Raw genomic sequence first — 22,082 nt, 5'->3', positions numbered from 1 at the left:
CTAAACTGTCAAAAAAGACCAGTAAAGTTACTGGTCGTGTTTAGAAAATAGGAAATATTGAGATTTATGATTTAATCGTTTAAGACTATGAATTTTAGTGATGCCTTGATGATATAAAATGGGTTGAATATGTAAACACGTACTAATACGTGATATTTTTATGTCCGTCTGTATTTAGGACCTCGGTTCACAATAGGTTGAAATTCCATTCATGAAGTGCTTGTGTTGATCTATCGTGCTACTAAGGTACACGCTTAGACTACACTTTTGCAATTGGTTATGTAAAGTAATATTGTATTCATTCTATTATGTTGTGTTTTATATCACTTAACGCTTAGACACCTCAAATAATTTGAAAGCAGTTTAACATACAATTGGAGGATGAATGTGTTGTTACCCTTATTGGGTTGGCATAAATTAGATTTGGTGCCCTTATAGGGTTGAAATTATTATTATTCGTTCCCATGGCAGTTGTGAATCATTACGGTCACCATGGGGTTATGCATACTTTACCTTTGACGACCCGAACAGGACGAATAACGTCTTAGGTTGGAAGTTGCCTTGGGATTAGCTCTCCCATGTGTATTTCTCCAAATCTTGATAATACTCTGGCGACCCGAACAGGAGGGGCAACGACATGAGTTGGGATTTAAAAAGTCCAATATGATATATAAACTATTAGAGCCTTTGCATGCTAGTATTAACTCATTACTTGTGTAACCTATATAATGCATTGTATGAAGTCTCTGACGTGTACTAGTTTATGTTCTTTGGAACGTAATATGTTGTTGTCATTCGACGATTAGCAGGTTGACTTGTAGTTGGGGCTGGTATGTGAGGAATCAAGCAATAGAACATGTAGACTTATGTGTTTTTTTGTCGAAGGAACTTTATTATTTTTTTATCGCAAGTATGCTTTTATTTTGAACATTAATTAGTTTTGAATGAGGTTAGTAGGTTCTCAAGTTGTAAACCTTAAGACTTCCGCCTGATTTATTATTTTCGTTATTGTTATTTATTTCTTTATCACTAGAACTTCGTCGGTCCTAAAAACGGTTTAATTTAAACGTTTGACGTGTGACCCCAAATTCATATTTACATGTGAATAACCAGTTCGCTTTAACTCGAGCTATTACAGTTATGCATCGCCCGTTGGGATCACAGACTGGAGCTGCTAGCTCAGGGTGCGCCGATTGATATTGTTGGTGCATCTACCAGTGCTGATTACATGCCGTGGTTCCTCTCCATCACTCGGCGATGGATGACAGCACGAGGTTTCGTAGCTGCGTCCCAGTATGCTCCTGCCGCGCTAGTGATGACCCAATTTGTGAGTATCTTTCATGTTTAGTTGGTTACAAATGGAACTTTCATAGTATAATATTAACTTAACTAATATTTGATTGCAGTTACAAGGTGTGACAGCGGTGAACTAATCGAGCCATGAGCAGCCCGTACGATAGATTGTGCATGGCATGCTCCTTGGCACGCCGTTCCAGCACATCATACCAGAAGTGGCTGAAGAGGCTTCACTTGTTACCAGAGAGGTCCAAGTCTTGTCTCCTCCTCAGGACGTTCATTTGGAGGAGGTGGACTTGTCCTACCCCGAACATGGTTCAAGGTCCTCGCAGGCTGGACCATCGCAGTACCAATCACCTCCACTCCCTGAGCGACACACGAACGCCTCTTACTATTGTAAGAGGCCATCACAGTTGGAGAAGGTGCAGGAGGAGGATGAGGATTAGTGAATATTTTGTAATAAATTGAGAATTTGTGTATATTAAACATTTGTAGGATTTTGATATTTTGACATTTGTACATAGTTTATAATATATGTATATATGTTTATCGTTTTTATCATATTTTGAATATGAATCGAAGTTGATAAGCCTCATTAGTACATAGTTTCATCCATGCTCAGATTTTGGTGAATAATCATCCATGCTCGGACTTGTTATGACTTGTGTTGATGACTTTATTGCAAATAGACGATGCCGATAATTCAACATAGTTTCATTAATAATGATTACAAATACATCGTTCATTCATGAAATATAACCATTACAACTTAAGAACGCTTATTAAAATTTTTCAATATCCTCTCGGTTTCTTCACCCCTACGCGGCTTATCAATTGCTTCCCTTCTCAAGTTATGTATCTCGATTCTAAGCTGCTCATTCTCTTTGTCGAGCTTAATAATGATGTCTTTTTGCCATTTGGTGCCCTTTGGATCAATCCACCTAAAGTAGGTGCATCCCAAACCTTCATCTTCGAATAGTGGACAAGCAATATATTGATGACCAGGATCAAAATCGCTCCAATTGCGACCGTATTTAACTTCATGACCACAATGACAGTACTCTTCCATTGAATGATGCTTTGACATATATAACTAAATTTAAATAAAAACATCAATTTGAAATTAATGAGTAACTTAATATAAATATTATAAACGAACATATCAAAATAAACTTAATTTACAAGAACATACCTCAACTTAATTTCAAAAGCAATAGGATGGATAAAATAGAATTAACCAAGGTGACGTATTTATAGATCTTCACTCAATGGCTATATCAAGGCTACAACGACTATATTTCAAAGTTACAATGGCTATTTTGAACAAAAACAACCAACAAAAGTAAAAAAAAAAAAGTAAAGGATCAACAACGAACAAATTAAACCTGGTCAAACAAAGTCAAAGCTTTGTTCGCTGTTAGTAACAGCGAACATATCTTTGACCCTGTTTGACCAGGTTTTAGCTTTGTTCGCTATTAGTAACATCGAGCAGACTCTTTGCCTTTTATGAAACCCTCTGCCTTTGTTCGTTGTTACTAAGTGCGAACATTCCAAACCTTAGGTCTGGGAAAACTGCTTATCTTGGGAAATAGTTTCAAAACTTTACCATTATTCGAACTTTTTATAGTTTTTTGCTTATTTGTTTCAAATTTTCATGTTATTTATCATTTTATATTGTATAAAGATTAAAAAATAATAAAGTTGTTTAAATTTTATAAATAATACTTCTATTAAAAAAGAGTTAAAATAATATGTTTAATTAACTAAGTAAATTGAAATGTGCGGACTATGAAAGTATTATCCAAAGCAATAAAAAAATAAATAACAATAAGAAAACACACTAGAAATTTAACGTGGTTTACTATCAATGTGATAGTTACGTTCACCAGGCACCGAGAATAATTTTAACTATGTTAAAGAGATTACAGAAACAAAATGATATAAAGTAATTTGCCTGCTCGTCAAATACTCTCAATTTTTGACTCTTAAATTTTTTATTCCTCCCTTCTTAATCCTTAACCCAAGCAAAGGGTAGTTTATATATTAACCCTCATTTACAAAAAATATTGAGCTTAAAAGAAAACTTACTATAAAACCCTAATCGTTGGATCTGAACTAGAAAACGTGTAGTCGTGCCTAATCTCAGCCGAGATTAGACTGAGGTTAAGCCGAGATTACTAATCCCGATTGAAGCCACTTTGAGTCTCGGCCGAGACTCAATCTCGCCCAAAGTCACTACTCTACGAATTCTAATCTCGGTCGAGATTCTCACCCTAAGTTATTGTGTTTTTTCATATCTAATCTCAACCAAGATTAGTGTCAATCGCACCCGAAATTATACCATATTGCTGACAGAAACTTCTTTGACCACTCTTCTTATTTCTTTCCATGTTTCAGACCTTAGCTCAAGTCACCAAACATCAACACTCTTTAAGAACCTTAATCAAGTTGACTCAAGTAATTATAATTGGTGGACATTGATTCAAAATATTTATGGTAATTTTATATAGAGCTTTATGTGTAAAGGTGTTCATCGTTGGGTTTGAGCGGATAACGAATCGAACATGTTTATAAAAGTTTATTCACAGACTGTAATTTTAAAAGTTCGTCCGTCATTACAGACCTAACTCTTTTGCCACAACTTGCCCCTTTTAATCTGATATGATTTTACATAAATATATTTTAGGTTATTTGTATTTATGAAAAATCTGGTTTAAAATTACTCCCCGCATACGAAATATTTCAAAAATAATCAACAATATAAAAGAGACACTAACATATTATGAATTACCACTTAATTAATAATATTTTAATAGTGAATTAGTGACCCAACAGGTTTACTAAATTTTGTCATTTATGTACAAGATGATGATTGATTATATGGTTCCTTTATTACACAGACCACAACCTTCCCAACAGTTTAAATCACAAACACAATTAGTAAGAAAAATGAACGTTGGATATTCATCAACTATTGCCCATTGGTTGGAGAAATTGACATTTTTTGTATTTTGCTGATGACTTATTAACTTCAATAATTGTCTTCTTTTAGACTATGGTGGTCCTGCAGCGTAACGTTTTCTTATAAATTATTATATGAGATGGTGTCACTATTAGATGCATTTTATATAAAAATTAAATAGCTTAATTAATATAAATTACAAATAAAATTAAATTATAAATTTTTTGTATTGAGGTGTATCATTGAGATACAGTGTCTTATAAAAGTAGCTGATTATGATAATATTAAGAAATAATAATGCAAATACAAATTATAATATGGGAATTTGTATTTTCCTTTGTTGATGGTTAAAATAAACTTACACAAAAGCACTAAGAAATAACTTGAAGATGATCTTTGTAACAACAACCGTTACCCGAAAACTTAATACTTGTTGTAGGCGTGTAATCACTTTTTTTTGTGATATTTCCCTCACAAAGGTACTTGAGTTTTGACTTGAAAATTCAAAATGAGATACAAACAATGCAACACACCTTTAGTACTTAGGGTATGAAACTTAACAACAAAGTATTTGATGAATTACAAATTTTGGAAGTTCTAATAAAAAGTTTATAACTCTTTTTGAAAAAACACAAGTAAGAGAGAAAACAAGAATATAAGAATTCATAAATTGGATGTAAGTTATGAAACTTAACAACAAAGTGTTCGATGAATTATAAACTTTGAAAATTCTAATAAAAAGTTTACAACTCTTTTTGAAAAAACACAAGTAAGAGAGAAAACAAGGATATAAGAATTCAGAAATTGAGTGTAAGTGACATCCTTCCCCAAGCCCCTATTTATACTAGTTTCAAGTATACTAAAGGGTCATGGACATTTAATTATCCATTGATGATCAAGTATGATGACTATCAATCAATACCATTATAATTATGGTATTCATGAGCATTATTCACACTATTAAGTTACTTGTAACTCCATAATCAAAGTTAAAAAAAGAATAAAATCCAATGCTCATCGATCAGAGAACACGAAAAGACGTTCCAATGTGTCTTTTGTCCTTCCTTTTGACCCTTTGGATCTTGTATGTTTAGTACACTTTATTCTATTACTATTTGTAGTACACTTTATTCAAATTTATCCAGATAACCGAAATTGATCAAGTATCACTCAACTCAAGCTGAAATAACCTGAATATAAAAATTAAATCATATTATCGAGATATTTTTGTACACAAAGAAAATAAAATTGATTTGACCTAATTACATATCATATCCAAAATTCACCCGAACACTTGAATGTATACCTATCATTATGACATCCTCTTTGAAAGGTGGGCTTAGCCCAAGTACAATAAATCACTTCAATATGGGCCTTACTTAACCCACTATATTTAGATTAGGTTATCTTAGTCTTCAGAAAAAGGCCTTGAGCCGGTGGCAATGTTCGTGGCCTATTCCCCAAAGGAAACCATGAAACAGTCTTATAGTGAGATTATATATATTGTCTTAAAGTAGTCACTTATACTTTTAAAGTGATAACATTTTATAATCTCAAAGTAATTACTTATAATCTTAGCTTAAAATAGCTATTTACTATAGTACAAAACTTATTGCATAAACTGATAATGCTCCAAAACATATAGAAGTACAAGTTCATTAGCATTGTAGATTTTGAAAGTTTGATTTTTGAGTTTGGTTTAATCAATCTATAGTTTTTACCATTGTGGGAGTATATAAATTGTATATCACAAATATCATAACTATTTACTGAAAAATGACATCATCATGCTATTTACAAAAAAAGGCTTGGAAAATGACATATGTCATATTTTAAGACAAACCGCCAAATGTCATAATATTTGCCAAATTATAATCATAATCATAAATCATAATTCATACTATTTACTAAAAGGCTTGGAAAATGACGCATGTCATATCTCAAGACAAACTGACATACTATTTACTAAAAGACTTGAAAATTGACTCATTGTATTTCAAGACAAACTGCCAAATGTAATAATATTTGTCAAATTATAATCATAATCACAAATCATCATAAATACAAAATTGGAAAATAACACATGGTGACTTCTTAGAGTTTTGCCAAATATATTAATTTAATAGGACTATAATTAATTGCATGACAATTTATTTTCTTAAGTAAATTTCAAGTTAAACTTGGTAAGTATTTAGTAAGGCCATAATTGATTGCATGAAAATTTATTTTCCACAATAAATTTAAAACTAAATAAAATAAGTATTAAAAGGTTTTATTACATTAATTCTTTATACCAAAATTTATAAAAAAATTTAAGCAATTAATTGTTTCATAAAAAAAATTTTACACTTAAGAAAAATACTATTTTTAAAAAATATATTTATTTAAATTATTAAATGTTGTTTGATTAGTTCAAAATTAGATAATAATTATACATTATACTAAAAATTTCAAGTGTTACAATTAAAGAGATTTTGCCAAATGAAACTCATTTATTAGCTAATTAAAAATATGATTTTTGATTTTGACCAATATCCCTACCATTAAAATATTTTTAATTAATATTTATTTTTAGTTAAATTGAATAAATTAAAAAATATATTTTACTTTTTTATATCATATATTTATATATATTGATGTTTAAAAAAAAGTGTGCATTGCATGGTTTTACACTAGTATAAAATAATTTGAATGATAAATACTAATAGCAACAATTTTCGAACCGATGAAATAGCAATTAGTAACTAAGAGACTCTTGGCTTGTTTTGCCTTATCCTGGCGGGAGAGAAGAGGAAACAAGAGAATGCAAGCATCATTCTATCCTTCAACCTGGAATTTCTACTCCATTTCTTCCATTTATCAAAGTACTTTTCTTACTCTCAATCTTTCATTTTCCCCATTTCTCTTTAATTTTAGAAGTTGCAAAATTTCCCATCAATTAAATTTCTGAAACTTTTACATCAATTTTGTAGGAAATGTTAAACAGTATAATAGAACATTTACAAGGAGGAAGATTCAGTACAACATAGGAGTAGTATCATCATCAATGGGAAGTTCTGAAAATGGAAGAAATGGCGATAGAAATGGTAATGAAAGGCTTTACTTAGGGATGGATTTTGGTACTTCAGGGGCTAGATATGCTCTTATTGATAAGCAAGGCCAAATTCATGCTGAGGGAAAAAGAGAATACCCTCTTTATATGGTAATCAATCCACAAATTATGTTCTTGTTCACATAAAAAAGTTGTGTTTATTGTTTGATTTCATGGTTTTGTTGCTCCTTGATTCAAAGTTTTTGCCTTTTTTAATGGATTGTGGTATTGTGGTGGAATTACTTCCATTGGTGTAACTAAATGAGTTTGATTTATTATTTTCTGCTCTAAACAGAATTTGGCGAAATCTGATTGAATTATTTTAGATAAGGATCAAGAAATTCATGTAAGGGTTACAAAAGTGGAGTTTATGAGTACAAACACTGTCACTGGATTCACTAATGTCTTTGCGAATTGTGAATAAAAGAAGCAAATTATGGTCGGTTTTGGGAAATTTTTTTTCATTGTGAACGAATTGCGAATTCAAAAACCGAATTAACTGGCGAATTATGTTACAATGAGTACAAAACAATGCCAAAGCCTTTATGTCAAGAGATATGGTTGTTTATGAGAATCATGAGTTAGTCTAGTGGTTGAAAATTTTTCTTTCAACCTTGTGATACTTCTGCAGGAAGGATAAATCCCCTTGGCCTCCTTGCCTGTACGGATCCTTTAGACTTATCCCAAATCACATAAAAAAGAGATGGGGTTGGTCATATAAACCAAAACAAATCAACTTGGAGATTGTTTGTAACACTATGCCTTTTCCATTCGTCACTAACTAGTAAATTCAAGAGTCATAACTGCAACAAGTATAAGTTAAGGTCAGTTATGTTTAGATAAGGGTTAATTAGGGTAACCAAGTACATACGGGTTTCACATGAAGATTGATGAAGCCTCAAATGAGTGATTGCTCTATTTTGACTTTTAAAAGCTGACTATGTTGATTTATTCACTAGAATGAACAATGTCCAACTTGATTATTACGGGATAACATATTGGCCTACTTATGGTAGGTTTGGATTTGCAAGGTGACAAGTTTGTATGGATTCAGTAGGGTTGGGGTTTATCCGAAAATTTTTAGACTAGTTATAGACAAAAATTCCAATTCTTTATAATAAGTTTAGTTCAGTTCAATTCTAAAAATATTAGTCTTGTTCAGTTCCATTAAATTTTCTCCATCACTTTTACTATCACATCTTCATTAGTCGATAAGTTTCACAATTTCTTTTCATTTCAGTTGTTTTAAGAGCAGAAAACATGCTTTGCAGATCTACATTGGAAAAATAAAACTATGCCATCTCCGTTGTATTAGTAGTATTTTGTGTCAAAGCAATGAATACAGCTTATGTTTTATTCTAAATGTCTAGAAAGAGTGGAGAATCCGTTGACTGGACACGATCATGGAAAGAAACACTTTTCTCATTGCTTGAAGATTTTCCCGTCTATCTTCGACCTCTTGTTGCTTCCATTTCCATAGATGGCACCTCTGCTACAACTATGATTGTTGACAGGTAATCTGTTTACCTTCTGGTTGGCTGAGCCATAAGAGACCGATGCGTAATATTTTACTGAATTTCTTATCTTATGAAAAAAAATTGAAAATTGGTAACAATTAAAATATGAATTTAGCAGTAATGTAGAAATGTTACAAACTAAGGAAATTGAAGCCCAGCAGAGTTTCATATTTGGTAATGTTGGCCTAGTATTCATGTGGATTGTGATGGTAAACACTTGTTCTATGACCCTTGTATTGTGGCATGAATTTGTAGTTGATAAACTTGTTAACGGGCTTGTACACAATAAGACCCGCGTAAGAAGAGAGTTGACTGTACATAAACCCGATGAGGTTCTATCCTAAAATCAATTGGTATTAGGAGGAGTAGCCCATCAAGTATTATGTTAGTCAATCTCTCTTTAATTTTTCGATGTGGATCATTTGTGGGTTATTTTCCAACAGTAGCGTTTTGATGCTGCAGTACAGGGGAGCCATTATGTAGACCTCTTTTGTATAACGAAAGCTGCCCAGATGCTCTACCTGTTGTTAAATCCATAGCTCCGACAAACCACACTGTGTGTACTGGCTCCTCAACATTGTGCAAGCTGGTTTCATGGTGGAATTCCGAGAACTCAAAAAAGGATTCAGCCGTGTTATTGCATCAAGCAGATTGGCTACTTTGGCTGCTCCATGGTAAGTTAGGCATCTCGGACTACAACAATGCTTTGAAGGTACTTTTCTGTTCGGTTTATCTGCTTCTCATTCCACTCAAACTATGCTTTCTGGCAGAGATCATATTGAATGAGTACATGTTGCTTGCAGGTTGGTTTTGATCCCGAGATGGACGCCTATCCACCTTGGCTTCGGAAACAACCTTACTCTAGTATGTTACCTTCTATTGTATCTCCAGGATCTGTCATAGCGAACGTGAAAGAAGATGTCAGGAACAAATTAGGTATCTATGTTTATGTGCTCTTAAGGGAATTCTTTTAATTTGCTATTGTTTATAGTAAGCTGTAAGATATTTCCTTATTTTGGGAGCATAATGTAAAAATGCGGTAACTTGCGACTGCGGTGACGGAACAGTGATGCATTTATCGTAACGTCTAAATATCGATTGAAACCATTAGATATTCCTTGATACGGCCCAAAATATTTTTTTTTACACCTTTACTACACGGGAAATATCGGTTCGTTGTTTTTAAAAACCTGACATGATGCGATGCGGCCTTGTTTTTAACTATTGAAAATGATTAGTCTCTGAAGGAATAATTTAAATGTCAGCTAAAATGTACTAAGATTATTATGATCTAATATTTTCAGCTCTGTTTATGAACCTTGTTTTTTCGTACGTTTGGAAGTAAGTGATGACTTATATGCAAAATGACGCTCTTTTAAAACAGGACACTAATCAGTTTTGTTAAAGTTCCCATACTGTTTTTAATATAGAACAATGGCAACTAGCAAGTAGCTTCTCAGTTCTCACATCTATGAATTGAAAATTTTCACAGGTTTCTCAGAGGATTGTGTTATTTGTGCTGGAACAACTGATAGCATTGCTGCATTTCTTGCAGCTCGTGCCACTGAACCAGGAAAGGCGGTGAGCTTTTTTGCATTCACTATATAGTAGTCGCTCTTGCATGAAAGCTTTACTGATCTTATCTTTGAAGAATCACTTATCACTCTGACTACATATTCACGTTAGACATGGGTATGTCTGCAAGTGTCTAACTTTGTTAGTTATGAAAAAGTTCCTCGTTTTTGGTCCAAAAAAAGTTTAAAACACATAAATCTAAGGTATATTAAAAGACCCAAGTAGTTTCTGATAAATTTGTTATTTGACTTGTACATAACAAGACTTGTATTAGAGGAGAGTTAGCTGCACAAAAATTCGATGAGGTTCCATCCTAAAACCAATTGGTAATAGGAGGAGTAGCCCATTAGGCTTTTATGTTAGTTAACCTCTTTCTAATTCTTCAATGTAGGATCACACGTGGGTTATTTTTCCAATAGTTTGTTCTGCCTGAATCAACTTCTGAACTCTCTGATAGCTATGAACTCCTTGATTTTTGACTGATGAAATCATTACTAGGTGACATCCTTGGGTTCTACTCTTGCAATAAAATTGCTAAGCAAAAGCAGGGTTGAAGATGCACGCTTTGGAGTATACAGTCATCGGCTTGACGATAAGTGGCTTGTTGGGGGCGCTTCGAACACAGGAGGGGTTGTCCTACGACAACTCTTCACTGACGAGCAGTTGGAGAAATTAAGCGAGCATATTAATCCTGCTGTTCCTTCTTCACTCGATTACTATCCTTTACCAGCCGTTGGGGAGAGATTTCCTGTTGCTGATCCCAACATGAAGCCCAGGTAAGAAGCTTACTTTAACTCCTTGTTTAACATAGAAATTACAAACTGATTGACCGAGAGGCGAGAGCGTTCAGGCAGCTATTGTGTTTGGTTCCGGAAAATGTGGTCCAGTGAGCAAAGTTGTTGCTGTCATAACACCAACAACCCGAGTCATGTGAAAAATAAAAGCGCTATTGAAAATTGTGGGTTTGATTTTCACCATCTACAAGAAGATCAATTCCCCTTTCCCGTCTTGCCTGTAGAGGCGGGGATTCCCCTTATCCCAAATCCTATGTTACTCGCACTCTTCATTTTGCTTCACTCTGATCCTTGATGCTCGGACATTGGTATGGCAGTTAGACACTTCAATTTAGGCGTAAAATTGAATATTTAGACGTATCTGACACTTGGATACGTACCAATATCTCACATCAGTACCCAAGTCCAAGTAACATGCCCAAATCATAATGACATGTCAAGTCAGGCTACTGGAAATTGTGTTACAGACTAACATTGTACATTGCATTGAACAGATTACACCCTCGTCCTGATAATGATTCAGAGTACTTACACGGTATCCTTGAATCCATTGCACGAATCGAGGTAAAGTAGAATATTGCTGCTTAACTTCAGCTATCCCGAACCTGAAAACTTGTGATCCCACCTCTCTATTTACCCTGTGATTTCAAAATTGTGGCTGTTTAGGCGAAAGGTTATAGCCTTCTGAAAGAACTCGGGGCAACTGAAGTAGACGAAGTTTTCACAGCCGGTGGTGGTGCAAAGAATGAAAAATGGACTAAAATTCGTGAGAGAGTACTCGGTTTGTCAGTCAGTCGCGCTGCTCAAACAGAAGCTGCATATGGTGCTGCTCTATTGGCATTGAAGGGTGCTACATAAATAAGAACTTCTACATTATTATGCTTAATTAGCTGCACTACTCCTGTTCCTGTTAAAGTCCAACTTCAATATGTAAAACAAGAAATAAAAGTCCACTTTATATTTCTAATTAGGCTAAAGCAAATGAATCCATGATGTTGACTATCTAACTAATTCAACAAAGTTTATTTTCTATTCTCTATTGCAATATTTTTAGATTTTTATATTAGATGTTGTCACTTATCAACTCGAACTACCAATTAGATTCGCCCTTTTATATATATATATATATATATATATATATATATATATATATATATATATATATATATATATATATATATATATATATATATATATATATATATATATATATATATATATATATATATATATATATATATATATATATATATATATATATATATATATATCATTTATGAATTCAATTTGTATCCTTGCCCTTTTCTTCAAGTTGGGAATTAATTCATTTATGGAATGATCTAGTATTTGTTTATGGCATGATCAAACTAACACTCCTATCATGGATAAATAAAATATGGTTTAGTGATAAGTCATAAAGAATAATTTAACATTTTTATGATTTCTTATAATAATTTCACAAATTGATTAATCATAATAGTCTCAACTTTAGGAGTATTTGTATAGAGTAAACTTAGGTAACTTGTTGACTTGTTATAGCAAGTTTTTTTTTTAAAAAAAGATAAATTAAAATAAAATATTTAAAAAATATTTAAAAATGTTAAAAAAAAATTGATTTTTGTAATCATTCAACATTTTTATGTAAATTTTGAAAATTTTTGATTAATTTTAATTTTTCATTTATTTTTTTGATGAATTACCTACTATAGTAATTAGTAGGTTAATAAGTTACCTAAGTTTACTCTAGGCAAATATCTCATAGAGTTAGGATTATTCATGGTTAATCAATAGTGTGAATATTGTTGAAAAATCATAAAAATGTTGGATTATTCTAGATAATTTTTCCTAAATAATATACAAGACATATAATTTAGAAAATTTTAATTTTAACAATCTCACTTTTAGATAATTTAAATTTTAGAATTTTTATTTTTAGTTATCTTAGAAAGATCTCATTTTTTTATTTATCCGCTAGGAATACTAATTTTGCATTATTTTTCATTTATAACTTTGTAACTTGTAATGGTAAGATTTTTAAAAGAAAAAATGACGTGAAGTCCATTGAAAAAACTAATGTAAAGATCGGATTTTTAGAAGATAAATGAAAAGTGAGATTTTAAAAAGATTTTTAGAATTGAATTTTTATGCAAATTTATAGAAGTTGTCATGATGTTTGTAAAGCTAGTGGAATAAAATTCTAAAAGTATATATTTTTTATTTGATAGGTTAGTAAAAGTATATAATTTAAAAATTGTAAATTAGAAGAATTAAACAATAGCGACGTAAAATTGAAAAATAAACAAAAAAAGGCGTAGAAGTTAAAATGTAAGCTAGGGGCGTTCCGAGAATCGAACTCGGGACCTCTCGCACCCGAAGCGAGAATCATACCACTAGACCAAACGCCCGTTTCTGTTTCAATTATAAATTAGTATTTATTACCAACATAAAAAGCAGAGAGATGATGTTCATAAGAATATCAGAACCTTTTTATTTTCAACATTTTATCAAAACTAAAAATAAAAAAATGGCAACCACCGCAACGTTAACCCAAGTTCTCTTACACCGCCATATTTTCGGACCACTTTATTCCTCCACCGCCGTCTCATTCTCTCTCTACAACCACCCCAAAAAACCCTCTTTCTCTTTCTTACAATCTCAAATTCGCCCATTATCCTCTTTTAGACCCCTTTTTTGCTCCGTTGAAGAAAAGAATAATAACCTTATCTTAAACAATAATGTTGTGGAAAATGAAGATAACCCAGAAAGTAAAATACTGGAAATTGAGCCAAGAGAGTTGCCTAATTTGACTGTTAAGGAAAAGAAGGATATTTGTTCTTATGCTAATAGTCTTGGTGATAAGTTAAAGTCTCAACAAGTGGGGAAATCTGGTGTTACTGGTAATGTAGTTTTTGCTTTGTCTGAAACTCTTGAAAAAAATGAACTTCTTAAGGTAAGTTTGTTTTATTTTTGATTACTTTTAGATTTTGATTTTGATTTGGTAAATTGTGGAATTTTGTTTTTTTGAGGGTTTTTAGGGTTTATGATTTGTTGGTTTTGTTTTGTTTTTGGATTTTTTGATTGGTTGAGTTTTAACTGTTTTATTGATGCCTGATAGTAATGGGGTTTTCTTTTACCGGATATTATCGTTTTATGGAGGAAGCCTAAGCATGAGTAATAGTATATACTCATCCTGTTCGACCGTTACTTTGAATTTGCTACATTAATCCAATTGAAGTGAGAGCTTTCTAGGTAATCATCATACCGTGTATTTGTTCATAGATCCTAATGCTATGTGTAAGGTTTGGGGATGGATGGAAGATGACAGACGATGCCTAAAATAGCAAATTCAATGGGACACAGGGAGATGTAATTGTGAAATGTAATCTCTTGTGTGTACTTGTAGGCCATGATTAGAATGAAAGGAATAGCATAGGGGATAAATGAAACCAAATGGAAGCTAAAATATAGAGCTTCTGAATGGTACGAGGAGGAGATGATAGTGATGGGTTTGAAGTGGAGAAAACTAATTTGCTAATGAGTTGATTTCACTCTTCAAAAATGTAGTTGATTTAGCTATAGTGTGAAAATACAGTTGTCGTAATAGTCGTGAAACAGACTCCATTATCAATATGAATGATTTCACGGTCAATGCGGCCTATAATTTGGTGGCGGTAAACTCAAAAACCTTTACAATACGGTCACAATACAGGTGATGCAGCTTTGTTTTTGCACTATGCCCTTTAGGTTCAGTTTCTTACTCGAGCAAGGGATTTGGGTAATCTTAGTTCCATTTGCAAGTAGTCATCATTCTTCCCATAGAGTTGTAGCTTGCACCATAGACATTACCGCGTAATATTTTTCTCTCTAGTCTCTAAGCATGCTCCTTGTGCAATTCTGCTCAAGAGCATGTTATCTTTCTTTTAGTTTGATGCTTCCTTAGGTTAATATAATGGTCAGTTGCTCATATTTTTGAGGTAACAATTGGATGTTCTGGTTCATCTACATTGCTCCGTTTAGGGTCGCCGATTGTCATATTCACTGGCTGCTTAGTTTTAAGGCTTGTTAACGAAGTACTCTTCCCTCGTCCCTATGAAAATGCACTCAAATTAGTTTGGGTGAAATTTAGTGGAAAGTGAAAGTGGGTTGGAGAATAAGATAAAAAAACAAGTGGATGAAAGAAATGAGTGATTAAGATGGAGAGACATAATAAGTTTGTGGATGAGATTTAAAGAAAGAAATTGGGGCCATTACCAAAAAAGAAAAAGGTGCAAAATGAGTAGGACAAACTTAATAGAAAGAGGTGCAAATTGAGAAGGACTGAGGGAGTATTTAGAAGATAGGTTCATGGCTTCGTGTTGGTTGATTCCATCCCTACAAATTTTTGTGTTTGGTATATTGCCATGGTGCTTATTTGGCGGAACAAGAATTTGTCTCCAAACAGGGACGGATGGAATGGGTCCAGTGATATCATTTGACATTACTTAAATTTTGAAAAAGTCCCTTCCTTCTTTTGGTGCTCGTCTAATTGGAGAATCATGAATGTTGTTACAATTGCAACAATTGTTTCTTTGTAAATTCTTTATGCTTTGTTTGGATATGAGGAAATAATTAGAAAAGAAGGGTAAGAAAATGAAGGATGATATATCCTTCGTTTTGATAACGTGAGGGTGGGGGGGAATGAAGGGAAGCCAATTGAACTAGAGAACTTTGTTACGTTTTGTACTCAACAAATCCTTCCATCATTGACAACATTTGAAAAGAAAACGGATTAATTTTCCCTTCCCGTCCATTCCTTCCTAAGATCTTATCCAAACATACTCTGAATGAACAACTAATGCATCTGTTTTAGCAAATCTTTTTTCTTATAAAGCATCAATTAGAGAACATGCTTTGTAATTTATGCTGAGCTCTGTTGCTATATGCATGTTAAAACAGCTCAAGATACATAGAACCTGCCCAGGTGAGTTAGAAGATGTTATCAGGCAACTCAAACTTGCTACTGGTTCTGTTGTGGTTGGTCAGATCGGTCGAACAGTCATATTTTATCGACCAAGTATTACAAAGTTAAAGGCCGAAAAGAAGAAAGAGCAGAATCGCAAACTTTTCGCTCAAAGAAGGGAGAAGGCTCAGACTGCTTTCACAGTAAGTTACATTACATAGTCCACCTTTTTTGTCGAAACTTTACATAGTACATCAGATTAATCAATACCCGATAAATGCAGAAAAGAGAACAGTTTACAAGACGGCCAGGGCGAGGTCCGTATGAAAGTAAAAGATCAGAGAAGGTTACCTCATAGCTTAATCTTTTGCTCTTGGAAGTTTAACGAACGGTGTTGCCCTCGGTATAGTAGACCCATGTTTTCCCACATTGTAGCAGCAATTCTATAAAATTTGAAGTAGAATCTTAAAATGCTTCGACCTGTGCGGAATACTGGGTTGATGAGTATGATTTTGACTAGAATTTTCAAATGCTTCTCTGATATGGTAGTATTTGAACTGAACCACCATTTGTTAAGAACTATTTACATGAAATGAAAATTTTCTTGAATTGGATGTTTATGTCCAAGTTGTTCAAACATGAAGGGTATAAAAGACTTGAAACCGGGTTTATCGTTGCGATGTTAGTAGGTCAAGGCTGTTATGGAGATTTTAGGGGTTCCGAGTAAAATTCTTTAGAAGAACTCTTGAAAATCAAACATCTTATTATTTTATTATTCATTTTCAGTATATATATATATATATATATATATATATATATATATATATATATATATATATATATATATATATATATATATATATAATCAAATAAGAATGATTTTTTGTTAGTCACTATATCTACAAAAAGGATAGTATGTTATAAATTAAGAACATTCTTAAGATTTATGACGTAATATTTTTTCTGTGTAAGATAGTGACTTTTACAATTAAGTGTTTTTCGCTCAATTGTAACCTTATATTTTTTTTATCTTATTCAAATTAAGGGTGTAGAATGCTTATCCTTTTCATTTTTAACAACTTTTTTATTGGATCCCTTCCTTATATATTTATATATTTATATATATTTATATATATGACATTGACAAGTGAGTATTCATAATAGTAAATGAGAACACTCTCATTCCTTCAAAATATATTTTGAATTATTAGTGGGAATTTTTATCTAATTTATTATCTCGTCTTATTATTGCCTTCAAGTTTAGTTTCAATCAAAATAATTAATTTGACTATGGCTATGTGCGATTTACTTTATGAATTAATTTTTGTTGTTTATACTATATTTTTCTTATTCGTAGTAATGATGATTACTAAACTTATATTTATAGAATAAATTTATTATTTTATTGGATATTATTATTTTGAAATAAATTAATATCATGTTTGGAAACGATGATTTCATTTGAAAACTTATAATTGGTCTAAATTTATTGTTTGACAAATTAAAAATTTTCAAATTTAAATTTGGGTTTAATTTAATTATTGTTTTTAAAGTAGTTAAAGTTTAGAATTTGAGAATGACTATTCAAACCTTGTCATCCTCAAATTCTTCATTTATGATTTCATAATTGGAATTCATAATTTGAAATAAAATACTTATTTTCAAATACTACATAAAGAGTTTTCAAGTTGATTTGAGTGCGATTAGGAAAAATCAATTATTGGTTGGGTAAATTGTCAATTTCTTTGTCCTTAAAATTTGATTTAATGGTTGATAAGGATCAAATAATTTGTGCTTTAAAATCAAATATAGATAGAGAAGGATAATTAGACTATTGGCATATCAATCTCTATATCAAGTCTCAATATCATTCCAATAGTTGAACCTCACAAATTCACCTACCACCACCCGTCTAACCCTCATCTAATTTTCATTTGTGGGATCGAATCTTGTTTGAGTAGAATATGTGATCTGTTAACCTATTTGGTAATGAGAATGTTTTCGATGGTAAATTTTTATAATTTTTATTTATGATGTCGTTCTTATGTGGTAATGAAATTTTGACCACAAGTTTTCTATGATGATTTTTGTCAACAATTTTTTAATTTTCAACTGATACTACATTTCTAAATGGTAATACATTATAATATAATTTATGAAAAAAAATAAGATGATTAAAGTTGAATAAGCATGATATTACACTTATCAAGAGATTGTCTAAAAATATTATATATTAATTTTCATCACCATTCTCCATCTAATACCGAACACCAAACTGGCTAATTGCACACTTTAATCCAATCTTTTTAAATATTTCTTAATCCCATAGAATTTATTATCTTTCCTTTTTTTTTGTTAGTTTCACAAATCTTGTTAGTTTTATTTTGGCTAAAATAACACATTTTCTTTAATTTTTATTTCAATATTAACTTACTTTTTCTTTTTTCTACTCACTTTGTTTCTATTTGATGTTTCTGTAAGAAATATTCATAAGAATTTAGAAAAGTTGAATATTTTTAGATAGTAGAGATATTATTTTATTACATGATAAACTTAATAGAGAAAAAGTGAGAATTATAAACATTAAAAAAATATAATAATGTTATAAAAAAATATTGATACCACAAACAACAAAAATTAATAATAAAAAATTAGTGAAAAACATGTGGAAACCAAACATTATAAATATTATTAAAATAAAGTTAGCGGTGAATATATGAATAAACATATAAAAATATTAAAATTAAGATTACTAATACTAACTATAACATACTCCCTCTGTCTCACTGGTCATTGTCATTTTAGTTCGTCATACTTATTTTGCATTGTTTTTATTTTTGTATAAAAGTCCACTTTTTTCTTTCAATCCCATCCATATATTTTAATTTTCTTCTAATTTTATCTATAAAATTCATTATCTCATTTTATTTTTTACCAATATTCATTTAAAAAAAAAAATTTTTTTTAATGCAATTCTGTGGAGACAGAAGAGTAAAAAATGAAGTGAATTGATTAGACAATCAACATAGCAGAATTTTGATATTTATAGGAGTACATGAGTTGAATAAAAAATGATGAGACGCCCACAAATGAAGGGTACCATAAAAAAGCTGATTTGCCAAAGTCTCGATTCTTGTGGGCTCCACTTTGTAACCTTTTTATTCCACCCATTACCAGATTTATCTGATTCTACTTCACTTCTCAGTTCTCTCACACACAACACAAGTCAGAAACAAACACAGAACAAAAAAACTGACCAATTCCGAATGGATTCTAAACATTTTGCAGCTTTACTCTCTTCTCTTCTTTCTCAACTTACTCTTCTTATCCTTCTTCTTTTCCCTTCTACACCTACTCCCTTTTCCCATTCCCCTAATTCCCATTCCCTTTCCCTATTTTCCCTCCTCCATCACTTTATATTCACCACCCAAATCGCCGCCTCTCATTCCCGGAAACGGACCCGAACCCACATCTCAGATTCCGATTCTGATCATGAATCCCTTTCTGGGCATTCCAAACTCGCTCGACTCGCCCGAGTTGACTCAGTCCTAGTCAAAAACCCTAACTCGTTCCGGCTGTTCTTCAACATGGAACCTTCCACCTTTGACTGGCTATCTGGATTACTCGAACCTCTCCTTGAGTGCCGTGATCCGGTTGGATTACCCCATCTTTCAGCCGAGTTACGACTCGGTATTGGGTTATACCGGCTTTCAACAGGGTCAGACTACTCAGAAATCGCTCACCGATTCCGAGTCACTGCCCGAGTTGCAAAATTCTGTTCTAAACAATTGTGTAGGGTTTTATGTACAAATTTCAGATTCTGGGTTGGGTTTCCGAACTCGACCGAGTTGGACTCAGTTTCAAAAAAAATTGAAACTATTACAGGTTTACCTTATTGCTGTGGAATCATTGGTCGTACAAGATTTAACGTTAAACAAACAAATCATCAAGAAAAAAGTATATCCGCTCAAATAGTTGTTGATTCATCGTGTCGAATTCTAAGCATTGTTGCAGGATATCATGGTGATAAGAAAAACAATGAAATCTTGAAATCTACTTCTTTGTATAGGGACATAGAAGACGGAAACTTGCTAAATTCCCCTCCAATTCATGTAGGAGAAATTCCAATTCCTATAAATCAATATTTTTTAGGAGAAAATAATGAATACCCATTACTTCCTTGGCTTATGATTCCTTACAATGATCCAAAACCAGGGTCAGTTGAAGAGAATTTCAATTCTATATTGGGAAAAATGCGAATTTCGATCCTAAAAACAATTGGTAGTTTGAAGAATTGGGGTATTTTGCGTAAGCCAATTGAGGAAGATTATAGGAATGCAGTTGCATGTGTTGGTGCTTGTGCTATACTTCATAATGCTTTGTTGTTAAGAGAGGATTATTCAGGGTTATGTGATCAAATAAAAGATTTTATTGTTGATGATCATGATCATGGGATTGTACAAAGGGATTGCTCTTATATGGAGGAGATTTCTAGTGATGCTTGTGTTATAAGAAGTGTATTGGCTACAAAAGTTAAGGATTTTTAAGGGATGGAGTGGTTCTTAATTGGATTTTTCAATTGGATATGATGAGTTTGATGCACATTTTTTCTATTTTTTGATAGGAGTTTCTTGTTGGATTCATTCTTTTAAAACTATAATTGATACTACAAAATTCTTATTGAGATATAGATGTTGTTGGATTAATATGTAGGCTTTTTATTTATGGGCGCTTGACGATTAAGTATAGTCTGCTACTTCAGTTCATAGTTTTAATCAATAAAAATAAGTGGATGAAGCATTTGATTATCATGTATGAAGCTCATGGTACTAATAAATAGTAATTTTGTTTGAATTTGACATGGAAGACCTGAATTGAATTCACCAATATGAATTTATCAAGGCAACTACATGTTTTTGTAATATTAGTGTTTTAGATGAACATAATTTTTTGCTGAAATTGATAATTGACTCGGGTTATTCGGCAAAAAAATATTCTTTCTAAAAAGATGACAAAAATTATATTTAATCTTTGCTTTAGAAGAAAGTTGTTATTTCTTAACAACTCACCTTAATAAGAAAAAGTTGATCTTTGATACATGATATGGAACTTTATTGTATAGATTTTGTTGCAATGGAGAACCTAATTAAAATCAATCCTTTCCATTTAGCCATTTGATTGGGGCTATAGGAAAAGTTAGGATAAAGATATTAAAAATATACCTTAACAAAGCTAGGTCAAGCACTTAAATAATATATTAATCACATTAGTGTTAGTTAGTCAATGAATGAAATCATGATTCATCATAATGAAATAGCTATTAAATAATAAATTAATACAAGAAAGCACCCTTGTTTTTGGCCCTTCAAAATAGATAGAACTAGTATTAGGATTTAGGAAGAAAGGGGTACTACTACTTACTATTTGGGATTAGGTTGCAAAAATTAATTGGTCATTTGTTGAGTTTCATAAAATACTCCATGTAGGAGTAGTAGGTATTTCTTTAGAGTGTCACATAGCCAATGGAACACTTGTCCTTTTAGAAATTAAATGGCAAAAATTATTTTAAGCGAGTTATAGCACTGATAAATTAAAAAATAAAAATATTTTAACAAAGTTGTTGAATCATCTATTTGACTTAGATTTTACTTTTGATTTTACATAGATGACATTTGACTTTTTATTTATAATCTTATATATTAATATTAATTTTGATTTTAAATTTTTAAAATTGCTTTTTACTTATTTTCTAAATTAGTTTTGTTACAATGGGTAAAAATAGCACATTAAGAAAATTTATTAGTACCAATGAAAATGACGCTAAATATCCCCTCGGATGCCTTATCCGAAAAATCGGCATATGAGTATTCATTTCGAATAAATTTTCAAATTACGGACAACCCATAAA

At 31.9% G+C, this 22,082-nt stretch overlaps 2 protein-coding genes and 1 non-coding gene across 3 annotated transcripts; 2 read left to right on the top strand and 1 right to left on the bottom strand.

Moving 5' to 3' along the window:
- The first annotated feature begins 6,984 nt into the window (after window positions 1-6,984).
- On the top strand, window positions 6,985-12,267 carry LOC130823879 (D-ribulose kinase). The gene is made up of 9 exons (XM_057688699.1): window positions 6,985-7,122; window positions 7,231-7,460; window positions 8,724-8,863; window positions 9,329-9,578; window positions 9,670-9,802; window positions 10,359-10,447; window positions 10,940-11,217; window positions 11,730-11,799; window positions 11,902-12,267. The coding sequence occupies exons 1-9, from the start codon at window positions 7,062-7,064 to the stop codon at window positions 12,091-12,093; spliced, it is 1,443 nt and encodes a 480-aa protein (XP_057544682.1). The 5' UTR covers window positions 6,985-7,061; the 3' UTR covers window positions 12,094-12,267.
- A 1,301-nt stretch (window positions 12,268-13,568) lies between these two features.
- On the bottom strand, window positions 13,569-13,640 carry TRNAP-CGG (transfer RNA proline (anticodon CGG)). Its single transcript has one exon. It is a non-coding gene; the product is annotated as a tRNA-Pro (tRNA).
- A 92-nt stretch (window positions 13,641-13,732) lies between these two features.
- Window positions 13,733-16,788, top strand: LOC130826441 (uncharacterized). The gene is made up of 3 exons (XM_057692032.1): window positions 13,733-14,185; window positions 16,171-16,377; window positions 16,458-16,788. The coding sequence occupies exons 1-3, from the start codon at window positions 13,760-13,762 to the stop codon at window positions 16,530-16,532; spliced, it is 708 nt and encodes a 235-aa protein (XP_057548015.1). The 5' UTR covers window positions 13,733-13,759; the 3' UTR covers window positions 16,533-16,788.
- Window positions 16,789-22,082: the final 5,294 nt, after the last annotated feature.

The sequence above is a fragment of the Amaranthus tricolor genome, chromosome 1 (genome assembly GCF_026212465.1).
Source record: "Amaranthus tricolor cultivar Red isolate AtriRed21 chromosome 1, ASM2621246v1, whole genome shotgun sequence".
Lineage (NCBI taxonomy): Eukaryota > Viridiplantae > Streptophyta > Magnoliopsida > Caryophyllales > Amaranthaceae > Amaranthus > Amaranthus tricolor.
Note: the sequence above shows the minus strand (reverse complement) of the source record. Positions and strands in the feature narration are given on the sequence as shown.